General features: G+C 39.4%; 1 protein-coding gene across 1 annotated transcript in view; it reads left to right on the top strand.

The window, feature by feature from the left end:
* The first annotated feature begins 5445 nt into the window (after nt 1–5445).
* The window catches only part of LOC134630912 (transmembrane protein 132D-like), a 35005-nt gene continuing 16829 nt past the window's right edge, over nt 5446–23621 (top strand). The window contains exons 1-4 of the mRNA XM_063478695.1: nt 5446–5750; nt 8693–9620; nt 16099–16245; nt 20406–20577. Of these exons, the coding sequence (XP_063334765.1) occupies nt 5687–5750; nt 8693–9620; nt 16099–16245; nt 20406–20577 (1311 nt within the window). The 5' untranslated portion in view covers nt 5446–5686. The remainder of the gene's footprint in view (nt 5751–8692; nt 9621–16098; nt 16246–20405; nt 20578–23621) is intronic.

Genomic DNA, 23621 nt, shown 5'->3' with positions numbered 1-23621 from the left:
GATTTATCTTTGGCTAAGACTGCTTGAAATGGGAGACATCCACAGTGCATGACTAGGCTGAAGAGCTCTGGGAGCTCCAGTGCAATGACTGTTGAAGAACCTGGCTTTTCTTTAGCCAGCTATAGGACTACTGTAAGTGTTATTACGCAGGTGTGACGACAGCTTTATGTTCAGAGGCTACACTTGAGTACTCCCCAGAGATTTTAGCAGAGAATACAGAAGCAGTTTGCAATGATTTCCACTCAGAGGGATTGCGTATGGCTGCAATTGACTTGGTTGTTTCTGGACCGCTTTTTCCATTCATTCGTTTTGTTCATGTGATCCCTGCCATATGGGTGAATCCCCAACAGGTTAAAAATGAGATGCGTTGATTTGAGCCCTGCTTTATACATCGATGAAAGCAAACTTTATTACTTTTTGGCTCAAGATGAATAAGAAGCAGTATCAAGGAACTCATGAGATGGAAAATTTAACTTTTCATTGACCTGGTGATCATGTAATAATTAACATATTATCTTGTCATAAGATAACCTCAATGAACACTAAGACTAGGGACAAGCATGGTATCTGTAACAGTTCAAAAAGGCTGTATGCAACCCCTATTTGTCGTTTTTCTATATTTTATGTTTTGGAAACAGACCTCCTAGTCAGCCAGTGTCTTTCTGTGTGGAGTTTTCATGTTCTCCATATTCATGCTCCAGCTTCTGTCCATGTACTCTGGTTTCCTCCCACAGTCGAAAGACGCACATGCCAGTTTAGATGTGTGTATATGAGAGTGTGTGGCTGGTTGCCATTTGAGGTAATGTCCTTGTGCAGTTTTCCTCATAGTTAACAGCCAGAGTCCGTTCTGGAAAGATCAGGGATTTTTCTTCATGCAATTGTAGTGGACCTAAAGGTTTCCTTTAAAACCCAATTTCAATATTGCACTCCCTTTGGATCGATTTTCCACAAAGATAATATCTGCTTATGTTTCTATTTGTATGCTGATGACACACGACTAATGCTATTTAATCTGCATGACTCCACTTCTATTACTCTAATCTTAAGGACAATTAAAAAACTTTTTCTCTCTTTAATGCAGACTGGAGATTAGGGTTATTTCATGTTAAAATTTGGCAACTATATCAACAGGATGCTTGAATTGCTTTTTTTAAGCTGAGGAACTACACCAAAGTAAAATCCATTCTCTCCCTCTTTCAATGTCATGAACACCACCATGCTAATCTCCTCATAACTGGATTACTGCATTTCACTATGCCTGGATATTGTACTGTCTCATCTGCAGCTGGTGCACAATGCAGTTGCAAGTCTTCTAACTAGTACCAGAAAAAGAAAAAAGCATTACACGGGTAGTCTGCTCTTATCAACTGCTTTTAACTGTTCCAGGTTAGTGAGTAATGAGGATCATGGTTTTTGTATTGGCAAATACAACATCAATATGACTCAACATCAACATGATCTGTAGTGCAGCAGATAACTTAACATTGCAGGGAAATCATTCACGGGTGGATACAAGTGCGATGAGTGGTGCATACAGTTTTTGACATTTTTTGATTAAGGTCATTATCAATTTGAAAACTAAAATCGGTGGCCATTTTAAAAGATGACTATGAACAAAAGCAAGAAAATATGATTTTTTTCCCTCAGTAAAGTAAAGTAAACTAGACTTGCCTTGTCTTTGTGTGTCTGTGTAGGTTCTCAGTCATCCAGGTCATGGTAGTCTAGGGAGCTTGGAAAGAAAAGCGACCGGACTTCTTTAAGTTTCTTGAAGATTTTTCACCTGTCATCTGAGAAGCTTCTTCTTCAGACACAGAACCTTTTACACACCATGGCTCCTGTAATGAGGCACATGATCAATAGTGGGTCAACAACCCTCTTAAGGGACACTTATGGCTTAAATACCTGGAACTCTCCACCATTTGGTCTTAGAACTGAAGAAGGTTCTCAGATAAGAGGTGAAACATCTTCAAGAAACTTAAAGAAGTCCCGTTACTTTTGTTTCTTGTCTTAGTTGAATATGCATGATATGACCCTATGTAGAAGTTGACTTTAAAAGTCTGAAATTACTTTTTACCAGTTTGCAAACAGGGGAGTGGGGTCTATGGGCCTTTATAGTCCTCACTGGTAACTCAGTTCTCAATCATGGTCATAGAAAATATTGTTCTTTATGATGTATGGTTGTCTGTTATTTAGAAGGTCTGTTGTTCAATGCCCAGCTCTTGCAAACTTATGCTGAAATATCCTCGGGCAAAGTACTCAACCCCAAGTATCATCTGATGCATCCATCTCTGCATGTGTGTGTGAATGTTAACAATGTATCTGTGGATGCAGCTTGCAGTGAAAAATACTGAATGGTAGGTGAGAGTAAAAAGGTGTTAGATAAACTGCAGTCCATTTATGGAAAACGGCAGAACACTAACTAACCTCACAAACTTGAAAGTGAAGTTATGGGAGATAGCCTGCCAGCACAGTGGTCATTAGTTGTCTTAAAACAAGATGGTTGTGGGTTTGAACCTGTCCAAAGACACTGTTGGCCGCCTCAGAGCTGAGTCAAGGATAAAGGAGTCTTCATGCACTGAATACATAAGATTCATTGAATCTCACAGGAAAAAAATTGGCACCCAGTGAATGTTAAATGTCATGGTTGTATATATCATAGTGGTAAAAGAGGTAAAAATGGGTAAAAGGTCAATCCATTGACCTGCATAGCATCATGCAGCTAAAGCTATCACTGGACCAATGGAAAAACACATAACAAATGTGTCATTGCAGTTATTTTGTTTTACGTGAAACAAAGAATCTCTGAAGAGGTTTACTTACTTATAGTGAAAAGCATATAAATCAAGAGTAAAACCTTCTAAATGCATCCAGTTGGTTGAAATTTTGTAGTAAAACAGCACGGACCCCATGCTGCATGATGGCCAGATTTCAAGTGACTAATGGGAGTTTTCAATTTAATGGCTCCAGAGGGACAAACACGCAAATTTTGGCACTTGTATCCACTTTTGAAAGATTGTTTCAGTTATCTGCGGCACTACTGCCTTCACTGACACTTTTAAGAGAAATCTTAAGACATAAATGTTTTCAATGGCCTTAGGCTGTTCTTAGTGGTCTTAACATTTTAGCTTTTAAAGTGCTCTGCCTTGTTCTTTGTATTTCTTTGAGCTTGCCCGTCTATAATGTCTACATTTAGTTCTTTGGTCGACTCTGGCTGTTTTAAAACTTTTTGCTAGAGAGAGGACCCCAGGACCTTTGTCAGTACTTGAGGAGGAAGAAAACTTAGTGCAGGCTTCAGCTTTTATTGCCAGCATCTTTCTCATAAAAATGAGAGATTTAAGATTAGTAAACTTTTGAAGTGTCACATATATGAAGAGATGAGTTATAGATGAGTTAGTGTGACAGATCTGGAAAAGCAGGCACTAAAGCTAACAACATATGGAATGCACATAACAAATATAATTTTTTATGTATAATTAATTATTGATGCAAAAGGAATTATTTTGCATGCTTTTAACATCAGACAAGAGCTGAGCATGTTTTAAAACCAGTGTCATTTATAATTTGCAACATATCTTAATATGCTTAACAGCTAATTTTTTAGCATGTATGTTTACAACAATCGCAAGGCAAACACTTACCTATTACTACAAAGACAACATACGTGTAATAACTTGCCAGACATTGCCAGCAAGTGTAGATAAAAACACTGGATGTAATTTCTTCTGCTATTTATCTGTTTCAACAGCTCGGTGAGGCGCAGTCTTCCATTTAAAAAGAAATGTAATAAATTATTAAATGGATTAGTGTCCTGACCGCTGCTTCACATCAAATGACCTCTAAAAACCTTTGCGCCACCTGGTAGCAGCAGCTCTATATCCAGTACTGCAGTCACAGATGGTGACTCCAGCCACATCTCTGTCATCTCTAATGGCACTAGCAGCAGGTCGCATGTCTGGAAAAACAACTGAGATCTGGAGATGTTACCTGACTAAATAATCTGCAGTGTCAGTGTTGGCAATCCCATCCAGCCAAAAACAACAAAACAAAACTGCTCAAATAGAAACTCGCTGACTTTAAAATGCATTGGAGGGGAACACCAGGCAAAATCAGATTCAACTATTTATACAATGCAGACTGTTTCAGATCCTTAAGTGTCTCTCTGAGGCACATATTTAATAACATGTAGTTAATCAGCCTCTGCTGTAAAGTGGGAAACTATTTATTCACCAGTGACACCTGCATGCTTTATGCTGTCACCCTGGCACAGGTGCCACCTTGTAATAAAACATGCACTAGGGTATTGAGTGCAGTGAGTTTATCTGACATACTGCACCAGTAATTGCTTTAGAGAACGGGTATTTAAGACGGTGTTGGAGAGTGAACTAGTGAAGAAAAGTCTGACCAAGCTCATTAAACCCTGGTATTCTTTACCACAAAACTGATGCCAGCACTTAGTGTGATGCCTCTGGGCAAAAGAACAGCAGGTGGATTCCATAGTTTCTAAATGCAATCTTCCCCCTGGCCTTGCTTTGGCTACACGACACATACTATGGCAATAGGACACCGTGCTATTTCAGTTTAGCCTTTGAACTGTTCAGCCTATCTCATTATAAAATTTTAGGTCAAGGCAGATGAAGTGATATACTTAAAAAAAGAAAAGAGAGACAAAGAGAGAGTTACAAAATTACCTCTGTGATTTTGAGTGTTAAGAAATTAAATATGGCCCGAGGGCCTGCAGTAGCACAGAAAAATACATCTAAGCTTAACTTAGAGTCTAAACTCACTAATCTCTAATATGTAAAAAAAACCCAAACACACCCTGTAAAAATATTTTAGCATGTAGCTCCACATAGAGATCTCAGATTGTAAAAAATAAACGATACGTTTGTTTAACAGGGACTTATGGGCCTAAAAAACTAGAGTTAATTTGAGTGACTGCTGATGCTTTGTACCAAGTGTATGTGTGCTGTGACATCACGAAGCGTTTGTGACTGTATCCATCTGCTCCTTCCTACGCTCCAAGTAATGTGTAACGCTGTCTATGAGTGAGAACATAAAGCTGACAGCTGGCAAAAAAACGCCCTACACTTTTCTTTTCTCCACTCAAGACCAAAAGTCGAGCAATGCCACCCTTAAAGGCCTTCTGAAAGTACCGTGCACATGTACGACTAAGTAAGAAGAATTCATTTACTCAGTTACTTTTTCCCCCTCATCCACAAGTGAGTTGTAGAAATGTATGATTATTATATGCTCAAGTCAAGAAGGTCTCTATTCATCCTTAATTTGTTAAATCAAAACTAAAATGCGCATGTAGAAATCACTGATCCCCGACCTTGTATGCATTTAATTTGCCTGCGGCCCTTCCGATTATACCCACGTGGGTCTAGTTAATCTGCCCCGCGGCACATGTTTACTGATTTCTATCATGGTAAGAGCCGTGTCTGATGCTGTCCCACAGTGCCAGCTAGAGCACTGATGTCGGAGGGGGAAAAAACTGTCATCACTTAGAGGACAGGGAAGTACATTTAAAACTATTTTTTTCCTAGTTGAGCCTCTACATTAAGAGGAACCAAGACACTCGGCAATGTAATGCTTTGTTTCCAGCGCTTTTTTCCTACCGTGTGCGTGCAGTCACCAAAACTTACCTCCGTGCGTACTGGGGACCAAAACCTGCAACTTCACTAAAATGATGTTTCCCCTTCGTTTTCTGTTTCCGGTTGTCGCGGTGGCAGTTCTAACAGCTGTTGAAGGTGAGATTTATGATTGCTTTTGATGGACGATGATCAGTTTCAGCTTTTATTAATGCATTGGTTTGAAGTGTTTATGGTCTGCTGGATGAGACGCAAATAACGCGTAAATGGAAAGCTTTTTATATGAAAACAACTGGGTTGGAACTAGCTCAGAGGCTTCAGCTGTGTTTACAAGAGACGAGTAATGAAGATAAAATGTGTAGCTATTTTATACTCTTGTATATACTTTGATAGTGCAAGCACATACACACTGGGCATATTAGACCCCCTTTGAATGACTGCCGTAGTTTATTACGCACATCCAATATACTTTTGTTTCCTTTTGGCTTTTATCAGCACAAAATTTAAGCAGGCCCCAAATTTGCTATGAAGTTGTCATATTTGCTTCTCATGACTATTTTTTGTATTTGACTGGCTCATAAAGATATAAGGTTGTGTTTCATATTTTTGTAGTTTTGTGGTTACCATCCGTGGCCTAAGCTCATTCTGTTATCCCTCAGTCTAAATGAAAGTGACAGCATGCTCTCCAGTGTGCATCAGGAAGCCTCATCTGTGGGATTAAAGAGGCCTGAAGCTGAGGTTGCACAGCTGTTTCTCTGGTTGTTTAAAGATAACCTGCATTGGGAGCCACAGAAAGCAGTCTGTCCCTCTGTGATACCGACAGTATGCGAAAGACTACTGTCTGAGATTGCCTGGGTTTATATCTACCCATGCTATCTGTGGGTGCATTTTTTTCCATCACTCATGCATGTGTGACTGCTGCATGTCTGCAACTGTGGAACTCGGCTGTGTTCTGACTGCGTGTCTAAGTGATAGGGTTCAGCCTTTGATATCTTCCCTGCTTGATCACCATGAATATGCATGACAGCCTTATCTTTTAGTCCAGTCACAGTCTGCTGTCTAATGTGTCTGTGAGCCTCTCTGAGTTAGAACTGCCATTTATAACTGTTGTTCAAAATTGCCATATGTTTAATTTTTTCTGTATTATCTCTGGTTTATATACTTAAAGGGATCCTGCCAGGTCTGAGCAGATTACTTTCTGATCAATACATTATTCTGTTAAGCAGCAGTTTTCATGAGCAGTGGGATAATTCTGAGGCTACAGCTAAGAAATACTGTGGATTATTTCTGTCTTTATGTTTTATGCTTCCATTAATTGCATTAAGTTTCACAGGAGATATTTAAACAAGCTGCATTTATAATCTTGCGGCAGTATGGGCAAGTCTTTTGCATAAGTCCCTTCATAATGAACAATTATCCTATTTTTAGATTTAAAAAGAAGGATAAGATTCAAGCTTTTCTCCTGTGCTGGTTTGAGCAGAATAATGATGGTAAAATAAAGTAGATGCCTCTTAAACTGGAGAGCAAACCCAGCTGCCACCAAAGCCAACATTTATGATTTATTTTTTGTTAGATTTTTTTTTTAATTGCATTGTATAAAATCTTTGCACTACAGTCGGGTTGTAACAGTTTGAGTACTAATTCAGCAACCTCAGAAGTGAATCATCATCAAAATCTAATTAGCTGAAATGTGTGCACCAAATGCAAAAAGAAATCAATTCATAGATCTTCAAATGTCTGTTCACAGACAAACATGATTAACAACATTGATTGTACACCCTACCAGTGAATTATAAGTGTACAGTGCACTGTCAGCTAAATTAAATAATTATTAGTCCCAGACAGAGAGAATTATAGCTGGAAATGGCAAATGAGCACTGGTGTGCTTTTGTTTTATCTTAAACCTGCAGACACAAACTAATAATGTAGAACTAAAACTTTTATATTGGCCTGCATGTGAAATTCCTTACATCATTAGTCTGATCTCTGGGATCTATAAGACACTTTTCTTGTGTGTCTTTGTTTAATATCCACCCTGACATCTGATTTTCTTTTCCATTCAGCAAGTAATCTAATTTAAATATAAATTTATTCATGAAATATGGTTTGGAATCAGAAAACAATAATATACCACTTCTAATGCGTATGAAGGAGAGGAATATTTTCTTTTCTAAAAGTTTTTTTTGTGAGGTAAGGGAAAGTCATATTCAAAAATTCATATTAATCTTTGAGCACTTCAGCATGGAGGAGGGCAAATTACCAAGTGTCTCTGGCAGCGGGAAGAGTGATCTGTCATATACAGCGTTCTATCTGGACAAACAGTCATCTCACAGAAGTTACCAGAACAGGCTTTTTAGCACTCGGATGCCACATTTCCTTTATTGGCTCGGATAGATGTAGTACGTGAATAGCAGAGAATAGAATATCCGTTGCAGGACAGAAATGACGCAGACCTAATTTCCTCGTGTTTTAGAGCTTGAATGTTATAGTGATGTGTATAATTCTCTGTAATAAAGCCACATGCCATGGTTAATCTGGCTGAAAATTTAATCAGCAACTTGTATGCCTACTGGAATTGTTACCATCTGGTCGTATGATATGCAATAAGAATTACCCTGTTTGGCTTTCCTTTTTCAAGCCGCACAGTGTTTTGCTTTAGGAAACGTGAATCGTGTATTCAGGAAAAGTAAGGGAGAACGAAAATTCAGTGAAAGAAAACTAAAAGGCTGTTTTTTTTTCTTTTCTCTTTTTGATGCAGGAACTATATTCAGAAATAAACCATGTTTGCTAAATGAAGTCATTTAATTGTCTTGAGTCTTGTTTGCCAAGACAGCGTGATCCTGACTCTGTCCTTTTGGCGCCTACCTGAACCTCATGGCATCGACCCTTTGCTTTGCTTCTCCAACTCTGATCTCTTTTCAACCCTTCATCCTCCTGTCATCCTGTTTGCAGTTACAGTAGCAAACTAGCTTTGTGAGCAGTAACTGTGCTTGTCGGTAGATTTGAAACCTAAAACTGAACCTTGGAGTTAAAGCATATATATGGAAAATTTCTACCTAATTTCTCTAAAGTCCTAATTCCCCAAACTCATCATTTCACAGGTGCTGAGATTCCAAGAGTGGCTAAAGACACTGGGACATTCACCACTCCATCTCCAGTTTATCCCACCATCAAGTTTCAGGTCCTCAATGTGGACCACGTGTTTGTGAGACAGGACAGTCCACAGCCATCTGGGAACTCTAGCCTGAAAGCTCAGACTCAGACTTTTCTCATCACTGGACCTGGTGCTGGGCTTCTCCAGCCATCTGTCAATGCTTCATTTGGCCCCCTGACTCTAGATGCCTCTATTCCTTTAGATTTGCTCCTCAGTGGGCGCAAGATACTACCAGTCATTTTGAGCCGCCAGGTTCGTTCCTCATCCCCAGTTGTTAAGATTCTTTTCCACATGCCCACAGAAAGCAATATCACTGCTTGGCAAGAAACAATGGGCTCTCTAGAAGATAATGGGAGGAAAAATGATGGAGCTAAGGCTAAGGATGGAGCTCACTGTGTCACGGCTTATGCCTTCTGGGAGACCAGAGAAGTTCGTGGGGCTTGTCTGGTGTCTCCTGGCGGCTTTTGTGTGGCACAGCTTAAGCCAGAACCCTCCTGGTTCAGCTCAGCCAGTAGATCAGGAAGCTCTAGCAGGGAAGCAGAAAGCACTGACGGGATTAAGGGACTTCAGGGGAACCTTGTGGAAGTCTACTTCCAGAGTCGGCGGGACCAGACTGGCCAGTGCACCCCACAGGATAGCCTGCAACGAGTAGGAGTGGGACGAGGCAGAGACACTGGTGGATCAGGGACACCAATGAGGAGGGTAGGAAGTGTCAGCCTGCTCAAAAGTCCACCAGGGAATCCCACCTTTCTTCGGCTGAGGCTGGGAGGCGCTGTGGTGATCCAGACTTCTTCAAAGCCCCTCAAGTCTGGTGATGTCGCAACTTTCTATGTCTTTCTTGCTAGTACGTCCACCTTGGAAAGTTTCACACTGAGGTGAGAGATATTCTATGTTATGCTATTCTTGTCTGTTGAGCTATTTGGTCTTGAATAATGACTTCTCGCCAGACTGAAAGCGTTTTTAGTTTTTAAAGTCAGCTCTTGCACATATTACTTACTGATCTATTCAACAGTATTAAATTCACAAAGATCATGTGGGTCGACTAAATTCTAAAGTTTCTTACAGTCCTCATGATCTAAAAGTCCTTACAAAAAAACTGCAATGAGTCTCTTTTGATTGTCAAATCTGTTAGTATAGTTCTCATACTGTAAGTCGTGACTGCAGATGTCTGAGTTGCTGAAGGTAAGTAAAGTGAAGAAATTTACAAAAAATGATATTTTAGTTTAGTTCTTTTATGAAGTTAAAAGCCTTAGACTTAAATATTCAAGGTATGCAGACTCAGAGAGTAACATCCTTTTTATGATTTTCATTATTCCTCCAGCCAAGGAGAGAGCTGAATAGGCATTGTATGTTTTTAGTTCTGTTTGTTTAGGTGTCACAAATTTTATTAAAAACAGGCAGGGAAGTGGACGAACCCATGCAATTTTGATGATCTGGATCCCTTTTATGGAAATTAAACAGCAAAGCCTTTCCAGCTCCCTTCTTGTTGTGCTTAAAGTGGCATTTAGGAAATGAAACTGAGAAAGGAAAACACTGTAATTACTCTCCAGTCTTGCTGAGGATGGTAGGGAAAATAGTTTAGGTTGAATTACATAAAAATTCATTGTTGCAATGAAACATGCGAAGCATGAAAAGACATTGGAACCAACTGGAATCATCAGGTCGTATGGTATATTGAAGCGTATTCATGAAGGATTAGCTCCATGCATTTAAACTGTTACTTAAGGCACTTGAACACTGATGGGCCTCGCCATCAATGCCTTGCAGTTAAATGCTTGAGCGCCAGCAGGACTTGTCTTGCCAGCCACATTCACCGGCTTCACAAATTACTGACATGTTGTATCTTGTCTATGTCAACTTATCAGTTAGTGGAGGACTTACGGGGTGCACTCTTCCATAAACAAGAAAGTAATTGGTAAATGATTCACTGATTTTCATATCGCAACATGTCAACAGGGTTCTCTGGTTACTTGACTTCATAAATAATGCATCTAATAAATGGAGCAGAAAGACAAATAACTAAAATCTAAAAGGCCCCATTGGCTAAAAGTGAATTTAATATAAATATAGCTCTGCAACACGTAGAAACTCACAGCTGACTTTACAGACTTTTTCCCCTGCTGTTTTTTTTTTTTTTTTAATGCACACCACTTGCTGGAGTAAAACTGTTTATTTTATCAGAACACTTTGCATCAGTCAATAGTAAAGCCATTGCACTGAGGTTTGTGTTTCCAGCCTGTGGTCTGATTAATGATTTTCTTTGAAATGCAAGACAAATTTCTTTCTAATCCCACGATTTAGTGATATTGTGCTGTCGTCATAACAACAGCGTAGTAATCTGCTGCAGGATGCGAGCAAGTGGAGAGAAATATTAAGATGTGCATATTAATCCATAGGGCACACTGTTACCCTGTGGCTGTGTGTCATTCCCAGTGCTCTTCTCAGATATCAGGCAGCATTCACAAACACAAACATGCCTCCACGCACACACATGCACACACGCAAATGCAGAATCCCACTGACCTGAATGCAGCTCTGCTTGCATTGTTGAAATTACGTGAATAAGATTTGGCAGAGAGACGCTGACCCTCTAACATCTGCTCTTGTTTTGACTATTTGCGAGGATTTACAGCCCCTTCACCTGAAATTCCCCAAATTCATACTCACTGACCGAACCAATGACATTCCTCTAGTCAGGTCAGTGATTTTGGTCTGTGTATCTATGACCTGCTGCCACATCCAGAATGATATTGGACAAGAAGAGGGGACTGAGTGCAGCAGCTGAGTCCAAGTGAAGGCTAGCTCTGAGGAGCTTGGCAAAGTGATTGATTCCTCCTGGGAGAAATCCCCGCTCTACTTCGCTCTTTGGCCCAAGATTGAGTCCACTCCAGCAGAGTTAGGCCAGATAATCTGTGCCCCTGATTGAAAGTGAATTAAGAGGTTAACCCTTTAGGCTAGAGATGATCTGGGCTGCCAGGACTGATTATGTGTATGTTTTGTTTTGGGTTTCTTTGTGCGTGTGTGTGGTTTTCCACCTGTTAACCACATGTAGCTTATAAAAAAAACAGTACAGAGACATAAAACAGTCTGTTCACAGAGGCCGCTTTTGCAGCAAAAACTAATTTTAGGTTACCCGAATGCCTAAAAAAACCTAAAAGAGGCAAGAGCTTTGCAACTTTCGCAGCTTTAAACAAAGAGATGAAGTTTGGTAAACCAGGGGTGAAGAGTTGCTCAGTTTAAAGGTCGATATCCGCTCTGTCCCCCACCTGTGGTTGTGAACTCTGGGTAGTGAGTGACAAAGACAAAGCGCGGGGATAAAAGTGGCTGAAATGAGGTTTCTCTGCAGGGAAGCCTGTGTCTGCCTGTGAACAAGAAGCGCAGTGATCCAGGAAGATCCTGACGTTGAGTTACTGCCTCTCCACACTCAATAGGAGCCAGTTGAAGTGGTTTGCACCCCTGGGAAGGGTGGTCATCAGGTGCTGTTGTCACTGTGATGCTGAGCTGGGCAAGCAGCAAGAAAATGATTTACTGCGTATAGCAAAGGAATACATTTATCCTAGGCTGTAATTTCCCCTAACTAAAACACAGCTTGTTGACTTTTTTCTAAACTGTGATCACAATGACAAATTATTATGCCTTAAAAACGCAGCAAATTAAGATTTAAGGGAAATGAAAGACAAACATCCTCAAAAATTATTATTGTTTTAAAATTTGTATTCTGATCTGCCTGCCTGAATCAGTGTCTGCATTTATTGTTTTCAAACATTAATTAAAATCACAAATGAAAACATGTGCCTTTGGCATAAGAGTTTTGCTTCAGATAGTAATTTCTGTGCAAGTCTTTATCTGGCACGCATTGAATTTTCAGCAGAACAATATGTGTGTGGGTGCCTGAGTGTGTGTTTAAATGTGCCCTTAATTCTTGCCTACTGTTTTTTTGCCTTTGAAACCGCTCTAACACTGACCTCAGTCTCAGGGGTTATTGATCTGTCTGGTCGCTCTTTGATTACAAATCTGTATTTTTAAGTGTGTGTATTTGGATGTGTGTGTCAGTGTGCTAAGCCTAATGGCACGCACTTTTCTGCTTATTCTAGCAGGAATCTGCTCCAGTCAGCCTGTCATATTGTTCTTCAACTGTTTGAAATCTGATTTGGAGCCGAAATAACAACAGGCTGTTAAAAGAGATGGACTGTTTGTTGTAAAATAACAGGTTGTCTCTCCATGTCACTTCTTCTAATAAATGCTTAAGCCTTGCACGTCTTAAACTGATGGCAGGAAGAGTATTTTGGAGTTGACATAATGAAAATTTTGATCTGGCTTCCTTAAAGACGAGGCAGGTGAAGGAGTTTTTAATGGTATTTTCAATGTGTTTACCTCGATATTTTCTTGAAGAACAGACATTCTGTCACAACCACAGTATATCTGTTGCTCTTTATATATGCTCTTGAGCTAGTATGGGCTGAATTTCGCTTTGAACATTGCTGGCACCTTGCTGAATCCTTGAAATGAGAATCTGTCTGCTTCACAAATGTCTGGCCATGCCATACAAAGGTTTACCATTTGTTTTGCTCTACATGGGGCCATAATTTGCAAATCAAATCGTGAACAGAACAGTACTCTGCAAAAACCTTGAGTCACTCGTTATTTCTTTATAGTTTGCGACCACCTTTTTTCTTCAACACAGCCTGAACTCTCTTAGGAAAGCTTTCTTGTAATTTCTTTAAGTAGTCTTCAGGATAGTTCTCAAGGCCTCTTGAAGGACATTCAAAGCTCTTCTTTGGATCTTGTCTGCCTTTTGTTTCATTTTCTCTTAAGATGATCCCACACTTCTTGATGCATTCTCAATCATCCAGGAAAGTAAATCTCCAAAAAGTTGATTCTGTTCATCTGGACGTAGCGTTTTGTGGGAGAAACGTTTCGTCACTCATCCAAGTGACTTCTTCAGTCTCAGCTGACTGCAGGTTTCCCCAATCTTATAAACAGTACATTTGCATAATGACTGAAACCAGCCCACTGAAGGAACAATGGGCTGGGAGGTCAGTTCCTTAATCTTGGTCATGAGAATTTGCATAATTAAGATTAAGGAACTGACCTTGGTTTCAGTCATTATGCAAATGTACTGTTTATAAGATTGGGGAAACCTGCAGTCAGCTGAGACTGAAGAAATCACTTGGATGAGTGACGAAACGTTTCTCCCACAAAACGCTACGTCCAGGTGAACAGAATCAACTTTTTGGAGATGATCCCACACTGCTTCAGTAATGTTGATGTCAACTATCTGTGGAGTCCAGTCCATGACTGATAGTGCTCCACTTTATGTTTTCGGACCTGATATATATTTTACTGCATTGGCAGTGTGTTTGAAATCGTTGTCATACTGAAAAATGCAGGAGCTACCAACCCGATGGTATTGCATAGTGAGTAAAAATCTCACAGTACTTCTCTGTATTGTGAGATACTGTACTTCTTCTTCTGCAGCTGGCTCTAATGCATTTCCAACCATTACAGAGCCTCCGCCGTGTTTTAGAAATAGCTGTAGAATTCACTATTTTACCTCTTTCTTAACCTCCACTTCACATATTGATAACAAATTGAACATAAGATCTGTTGCTTCTGCTTTTCAGTTAAATTCTTGTGTAATTTGGCATCTTCATGTTTAGCCTTCCATAAGAAAGGCTTTTTAACAGCTACCCTTCCTCTACGACCATTTCTGATGAGGCTTCAGTGAACAGCAAATGGATCAAATCTATAGCAGATGTACAGTATCTCTGAATTCCTGGGTCAGTTCTTTGCTGGAATTTTTCCTTCTTCTTTAGGATATGACTCTCAGATACTGTAAATCTGCTATAGATAAGTTTTAAGCTTGCTACTTCTTTTGTCATCTACTTTTCCTCAGATTTTTTAAGGACAAGCTGCACAACATGCCAAGATTTTCAGCTAACAGTTCCTTGGGAACTGACTAGGCTGAAAATGAATGAAAATGCAACCAATGTCCAAGAAAAAACTTTAAAAACCTCCACAAAGCCTGGAGAACTGTTGCTCAAGACCACTTTAAAAAAATTCCAAGAAAGCCTGGAAGCCCTTGGGAGCAAAATGAATGGTTTTACGCTGCATATCTGAAAAATGTTTCCAATGAGCATCAGAGTAATTTCTCCATAGACTTCTTAACTGCTTTCTTTTTGGAAAAAGAGGGAGTCATCACCTGCAGGTCACTAAAACAATGCAGGTTTAAGGATTTCTGCATTCTGCATTCCCATTTCCTTTTTATAATATAATTAGCCAATCATTGCACTTCGAACAGGGATCTGAAGGATTTGTTCCCCAAGTATCACTTTTCAGTTTTCAGATCTGTAACACTTGTGGTGGCTGAACTTATGAGCTAGCTGGGTGCAGCCTTAGAGACAGGGTAAAGAACTCAGCCATCCAGAGGGAGGTCAGCATGGAGCCGCTGCTCCTTTGTGTCAAAAGGAGCCAGCTGAGGTGGTTTGTGCATCTGATCACAATGCCTCTTGGGTGCCTCCCTTAGCGGCGGCTTTCTGAGTATGTCCAATTGTGAGGAGACCCCAGGGGAGACCCAGAACTCGCTGGAGAGATTGTGTATCTCATCTTGCCTGTTAACACTACAGTATCCCCCAAGAGGAACTAAAAATGTTGCCAAGAAAAGGAATATCCTGTTGAATCTGCTACCATCATGGCCCTACATCATATAAGAAGAAGAAGAAGATGGATAGATGGAGGGATAGATGGATGGACAGATGGACGGTTTGACAGAAAACAAAGCTCGTGGTGATAGCTGGATTTGCAGGATTTTTCTTGTTTAGCAAACTTGTGTGTGTAAGACATGCGGTTAACTGATTTTCAGATCTTCCCATGGCTAATGGGAATTAAATAACCCCACTAATTCTCAGCCTTCAAGCAACTTGTGACTCAGTTTGTCAGTGACTCACCTTGTCTAACATAACACGAGCAGCAAAGCACACAAAAGATCGCAGAGTGCACACAACCCTTAGTAACCTTAGTACCTGTGTACATTATACTAAAAGATATGGCAAATATTGTTGTTGCACATCCAAAAAGAGACAGATGCAACAGTTCAAATATTTCTTTTGAGCGTCAGAACAATTCCGTATAACCCGACGTTGTCCTTTACAGCAGAAAATCACATTGCATTATGTTCTGTAATAAAAGATCCAGACATTATGAAGCTTTCTTAATTCCTAATTCTTTATTGTTACACAGCACATCCCCGGTCCTGTGTTTGTTTTTATGACATTTTACAAAAAGTGTACAAAAGTGTACAAAGTTGCACTTTATACTAAGTGTCCTATTTATATGTGCATGTCTTTGCTGCAGGGCTGCAGTAAAGATGGGCCTGTCATTCAGTGCAGCTCGGCCCAGTGACTCAGCACTGTGGGACATGGTGGTAGAGCCTGGCAGAGGAGCAGCTCCAAACACGGTGTCTGTTGTTTGCCGCAGGAAGGTTGCTGTCACTGCAAAGAGGTCAGTCTACTGCGCGTACAGTGCATATGCCTGTTTTCACTAGACCCTTCACATACCCTTCGTAAAACACAGTTTCTCCACACTCATGAAGCAATCTTTTCTCGTTCTTTATTCTGTGGAGACGTCTATTGTCATAGAGATTTCAATAACCGCTGCTGCTACCTGAAGGAAAAGTGATCAACAGTGTGTTTCAGTGTTGCATTCACTTCACAGGGCAAATTGAAAATGAATGTTTTTAGATGAAAAGAAAAAAAAAGAGAAGAAAAAGAAGTATTATGCTTGGTGATGCGCAGACTGTATCCATTTTCATATAATAGACATTTTTCTCTGAGGAGGTAAGAGTGTCTCCCTGCGTGTCTCCAATTTCTGCTCAGAATAAATGAGATGTTCTTCAGGTCCAATTTTTTATTCCTTCCCACTTGTAATACTACTCCTACTACTATAACTGCTACTACTATTAATAATAACAATAACAAAATTATGTCCTGTAAGGACTGACCACCCAAAATAGCAGGCATGGGATTTAACAACTAGAGGACATTAGACTGTCTTTATCCAGTTTCACAAAACCATTACTTCCTGAATATGTTGTGGAACCTTGCAAAGGTGTTGTGATCAATAGTGACAATGCTGTTACGTATCATTTATATGAGACTATGCATAGCAAGATTTTCCTGTGTTTCCTGTAAACATAGTACCGAGAATATGATCAGAAGCTGCGTAGCAGGATTACTCTGCTTCATGTAAAAACATCATGTGACACTGAAAGAATAAGACTTTAAACTGTGGGGGAAAAGAATAAATCCAGACAATCATATACTGTAACTACTTTGATATTGTTGGTTGTGGTGTTTAAATCTTCTTTTTTTAATATCTGGATGTAAATTAATTTCACATAGTCCCTCATATGCAAACATAAGCAAACATGTCTTGTAGAAGAATGAAAATATTAAGATATTTGTTTACATTCAGAATCAATATATTCTTTTTTTTTTTTTTTTTTTTTAACTGTAAAACACATTACTTTGTGGAATTATACATTTATGCTCATTTATAATCTTAATTCATCTTGGTTCTCTCTGAACTTCCTATAAAACAAAAAGTCCCCCATTTCCCCAGTTCTGTGAGACTTTACCAGTTAAATAGCTTTGAAATATGAGAAATCACTAAAGAAATAAAAGTGCTTCCCTTTGACTTCATTTATTTTAACAGTAAACAAAGATTAATTAAAACAGGATTCGTAGAACTTTTTCCACCTCTTTTTCCCGATGCACACCAGCTGAATACATCAGTAGTGGCTGATGCTGATGTTGGTGACACACCAGCAGCCACCTCTACCCAGCAACCCCCGCCCACACAAACACACACCACCCGCCATCCGTCCGACCCACATATCCGTAATAATCCATAATCATGGCCACGTTATCCGGGCTTAAGCGCTTGCACGTTCCGAAGTGGAGATTAGGGAGTAGAGATATTCCAAGTCGTGTTTCTTGTGCTGAGCTTCCACTAGGGAACACGTACGCACATGCAAGGCCTGCAAACACACACTCACGCAAATGCACACAAACACACACAAACACACACATACTCCCATCACTGTGCTCTGAAGTCATGATGCATCCATGGCTTTAAAGCCCCCTCTCCATAGATGGTTTCTAGGAAAGAGGGTCATAAACCCCTCCTGTGTTTATCTGTCTCGCTCTCACACTCTCTCTCTCTCGAGGTATTCACATTGTGAATCATTTCAATCTGTTTAAAATCTGCCCCGGCTCTATTTTACTTACACGAAAACACATAAAGATTAGACTTTTGGACTGAATTTTAGACTTTTTTTTTAAGATTTATTTTTAGCCTCTGCTCCTGGAAAGGACAATGAAGCAGAGAGAAAAAGGGGGGAGAGAGAGCAGGGTAACAACATGCAGGAAGTGCACTGGGGTGGAATCAAACCCATATGCCTTGCAGCATATGGGTTGCCTTCTTACCCCAGTGAGCTCAACCAGCACCTGAGTTTTAAGTGTTCTTTTTATATTAGTGTCTTATTTGGATATTTTATACTCATGCTTTTCCACGACTCTTATGAAAAATGGAGAAAAAAAACACTTTCCTGTCAAATTGTATGTTTGGCATAAGAAGCTCAACACCTCTTTGATAACAGTTTCAAATGAATATGGGACAAAATGGAAGGAAACAGTGAGCCTAACTCTGTCCAGAAGTAACAAAATCCACTTACCAGTGTCTCTAACGCTCACTGATTACCACATGGTATCTCTTTAATCTGTACAAAAATCCAAGAGGGTTAAGGGCTAAACCCCTTTTTTTGGCCTGGCAAGCCACTCCCCCCACCCCAATGTCAGTCTTCACACTAAGCTAAGTTGGCATGGTGCTGGTTTATACTAAGAAAAGCTTAATCTTTTTATCTAACTCTAATTTATGCTTATTTACCACTTAAAAAAAGAAAGGCAGAAAATGCTGAGTTTGTTTGGTTGTCATTGCCAACATTTTTCCTTTTCACAAACTTCCACAACTCAGTAGATGCCTCTGTGTAGAGCTGTCACATAGTATCACCGATCTTCTGCGACAAACTTCATGTTGCCCACGAGAATCTTGCCCTTTAAATGCAGAAAACAGATTTTCACTTGAATATGTTTCATGTTTTTCCAGCCTAAAGCATCAATTGCAGAACACTTTGATTTCCTTATAATAAATTATTTTAATCTTCAAGCATTTCGAAGCTTACAGTTGCGCACAGCCAAAAAGAAAATGAAAAAAGTTTGTTTCGTGTCTTTTCAGTTGCGACCTAGAGTGCTTCACATAACCTCATCGTGACCTCGTTCACTGCACTTTGTTATCGTATAGCGCTCAGTCCTTGGCATACTTTTGATACAGCGCGAGGGTTTCTGTATATCCTGTATGTGTTTGCATTGCTTTTTCTTACCACCAATTTCAACACTGTTGATCCTTTTAAAATTCAAGTTTCAATCATGTAGAGATTCATTGTTTTGCTTTATGCAAAGTTTTGCTCCACTTCAAAGTGCCACACTTCCATTCACACCCTGCTTCATTTTCCCTTTGATCTCTTCCTACTGACAGGTATGCCTACACACTCTCCAACATTAAATAACATCACATCCCATTTCTTTGACAATCCTTTGACCAGAATACTTGGCTGAAGTCTCTGCCAGCTCACTTAATCTTCTCTCCACACTCTCACTTTATTCTTCCATCTGCTGATGGAAATGAGACCTCATGTGTATCGTCTTTACTTTCCAACATAACATGTGGGTTTTCACAGAGTTCAGATTAAGCTCTCTCCATTTAATTTTCTCATTTTTTCCCCCCATTTTATTCTCCAAGGAACACTATTGACTATTCACTACAGCTAAGCTCCTTTTGCACTTGGACCATTTTTAGTAGGAAAGCTGCATTATGTGAGTGAGTGTACAATCAATACATTATATACACTCACCAGCCACTTCATTAGGTACACCCTGCTAGTACAGGGTTGGATTCCCCTTTGGCTTTCAGGGCTGCCTTAATTTTACGTGGCATAGATTCAACAAGATGCTGGAAACATTCAAAGGAGATTTTAGTCCATATTGGGCATGTGGTACTAACATGATACGATAGGATCCTAATATGTTAAGTATCAACCAGTATTACCTTATTATTATGAGGTTACTACCACAAGTCAGCATATAAAATGTATAAAATTATATAAATAGATAGACCATTTTATTGCTAGCAGGCTGTTATATTGTTAGCAGAATATTACTATACTATTGTTACCACAAGTTTGTGGCCTATTATAACCCAATAACATTACCCCAGTCACATAAAGTTCAATGTGATATTACTTAGCTACAGCCACGCTTGATAAAAGATTATGACCTGGCTTTGTTAATTAAGTGGTAATAATTTGCTATTTGCTAAATGTTCCCCACAACCTTGATATGTAATATGTATTCTCATATTCTACAAAAATGAAATATTAAACTTAAGCATTAAAGCCACACCTGCAGTTAGGTAGATTTTGCATTAAAAGTAGTCAGTAGTAAAAAATAGACACAATTGTGCTGACTGCTCTTCACCAAAACATATCTAGGCTTGCTTTAATTTGCCTAAACTCATTTTAAATATCATTTTGTATCTCTAAACAGGGGCCTTCTGGAGGTTTTACAACTGGACTTTGTACCAAAAGCTGTTTCAGAGCAGGTTGAAAGTCAGACCATCTCCTGGCGTCTGGAGTTGCCAGGGAATGTGAAGGATGTGGGCGTAACGCGGATCTACACCACCCAGAGAGATTACGTGGGGCTGGCACCGCTGGTGATGGTGAGAATTGTTTTAGCATAAAGTATATTGGAGTATATTTATTTGAAATATCATACTATAGCATAAATCTATGTGTATAAGATTATGCATGTTTCATATATCTTACTGTTGTTTGCATTCATCTATGCCTTACTTTGTTTTTATTCATGACTGTGATTTAAAGATGTTGCATAGCCTGCAGGCTTTGTATTAAATTATTTATTCAATCGGTTGTACTCTTATTAATACTGATAGCAAAGAAAGTGGAAGGCTTAAAGTCAGATACCTGATTAGACAATCTGCCAGGGCATTTAACTTTATCACAGGGCAATATCAGAGCATGCAAGAGCCCCCAGCTACTTCACTCAGTCTCTATGAAATTGGCATTTACTGCCTTGGTTCAAAGAAAAAAAAACAGTTTCATATTCTCGATGAATAAACAAGATGAGATGGGTATATGCATCATATATAGCAAGGGTAATGCCACAAGAAAGTGAACTCTTGGCTGCTGAGAAAAATGCCACATTTGCCGGACTTAACATGCACAAATAGTCTTTTTTTCTGAAAGTGTTCAGAGTCTGTCAGCATTTACGATACACTCATTTGCAAGGTTCAATAAACCTGGCAATTAGCATTTTAATTAGTGTCGTCATATCACACTGCAAAGATATAAAGAGGACAAAAACCTTAAAATCTTTTGAAAGTCAGCTCAATCAAATAGTAGAAACTGTCATAAATTTTTGTATTTTGTATTTGAATAGAATGAAATGAATGTCATGTTGTCAGCAAGTTGCTTTTGTGACCAGTCTTCCTTTATTTAGTTTTTCTTCCATGCCAACTCATTGTGGGTCTCTCCTTTGATCACAGTATTGTGCATAAATATTCAACATGCTTTCACTGATTCCCTGCTGCCACTTGCAATCTCAAAACATTTCGAAAGAAAACTCTCTAAAATGTTAAAGTAGCTCTACTCTACAGTTGTCCTTAAAAGATGATCCACACGTCTATTTTACGGTAACTGTAATTTCAAGTATCATTTGAAAGCCAACACTATATGTTTCATCAGTCACTTGCATAATTCACATGAGGAAAATACCCTTTTCCCAACAGTGGAGTGAACTGGCCTTTTTCATGAGGAGGCCGCAGCTCTCGTCATACAAAAACAACTATTACAAGACCCTGAATCATCTCCAGCATATTCACAGCTTTGAAAAAAAATTGAACCAACGTAATATCATAAAAATGTAACATTCATTCAAGTGACTGTCAAGCAAACGTGAATCACAATGTCTGGGAGCAACCCCCCCCCCAAAAAAAACCCCCCATCAAAATATGTTTTATACTGTAGCGTTCATAATTTCCTTTACCACTTATACTCGAGAAGTGAATGAATAAACAAATAATGCTAGAGTTTGCAGCAGAGTGAAAACAAACACCTCTTTTCATAAATCACATGAAAAACAAAGCTGAACTACTTTAGCTGAACCTGATGAAACCAGGTTTCTGCTTATGGTAACATCGACCATCAAGACCTCTCAGTGTGGCACTGGCATCACCACAGAGCGAAGCTATTGCTTTCTGATTTTCTGCTATCCCTGATCCAGTGGCTTATGTTTGGGTCAGTGTTGGAGTCTGAACTAGAGCATGTCCTTTTGGAATTGCGGTCAGCAGCTGTCAAGCCGGCAGAGTTCAGAATGTGAAGCTGTCAGGGAACATCTGCCGAGCGACGCCTGGCACTTTATTTCGCAAGTATCAAGAGATAAAAAACCCCACTACTGATCACCCAAAGCTTCTTACACGCACGACGCCTCTACCTTAAAAAAAAAGACATATTCAGAGATCTTATAAACTGGGATGTATTTGTAAATCTGTGTAGAAGGAGGAGTTAAAGTGTAAAATTAAAGCTGCATCAGGCTAGATGACAAGTTGCGGGATGTGTGAGGGATAAGCTGCTGCTCTGCACTGACAACGATGTACAGTAAAAGGTGGGAAAATAGGTTAGAAGATTAGACATGTAATCAGGTTTAGGTGTTAGTCTGCGTTAGTGCTGATCTGTGGGCAATATAATGCACTAAAGGAATTAGGGAATTTTCATCCAGGTGTGTGTTTGTGACACAGTCATACTGTCATCGAGGGGATGTATTTTTTAAGTTTTTAGGACATTTAACCAGTTTTAATGTGTGCTTTGATCATTTACTCATGGTAACACTTGGTCTTGCTTCACATTGCTGTTCCTACAGCTATAACAGTGATGACTGTAAAACATGTATGATATGTTAGTCTAGCAGGGTCATGAAGTTTCTGACGAATTGTGGGTTTATTGCAAACAAGGTGTGGACCCAGATGCAGGACTGAGCAGACTGACATGCAACAGAGAACAGAGGGCGATGCAGACAATATATACACAAGAGGAGATTAGGCCAGAGTGGACACACCTGGGGATCACAGCTGAACAGAATCTGACTGACGAGACAAGAGAAGCAAAACGTAACATCACACACACACACAAACGAGACAGGAGACTATCAAAATAGAACAGGAAGTAACACACATACACTGAGATCTAGACTGAGATGTGAACTTGACACTAGGACTGGAGATAAACACATATGGAAATATGACTGACTGGGGAGACAAAAGGATGAAACAGAAGAATATGGGAATAGGAATGGATAAACACAGGGACACGTATTAACTTAATAAGGCAGGAAAACTAGATAGAACAGAGAGACCAGATAAACATGGGAATATGACTGGGGATAACAAAAGGATAACAAAACATGGAGACTAGACAAGAACCAGAAACTAAAAATAACAAATTCTGTTTCTCTTCAGAATACAAAACTCAAACATTTCATAAATTCAAAAGAATGAGTAAGGAGTCCAGAACAAGCTCAGAAACAGCCTTGAAAATCCAGGACCATGACAAAATGTTGGCCAAAGACTTTTTCCTACTGAGATCCTTATTATCATCCTTATTATTAAAAAAAATTTAAAAAAGAAAAGAAAAAGGCAACAACATGGTGTTTGAATATAAGTGTAATTTTGCTCCATACCTTAACTCA

The sequence above is a fragment of the Pelmatolapia mariae genome, linkage group LG7, assembly GCF_036321145.2.
Source record: "Pelmatolapia mariae isolate MD_Pm_ZW linkage group LG7, Pm_UMD_F_2, whole genome shotgun sequence".
NCBI lineage: Eukaryota > Metazoa > Chordata > Actinopteri > Cichliformes > Cichlidae > Pelmatolapia > Pelmatolapia mariae.
This window is presented reverse-complemented; position numbering and strand designations above follow the sequence as displayed.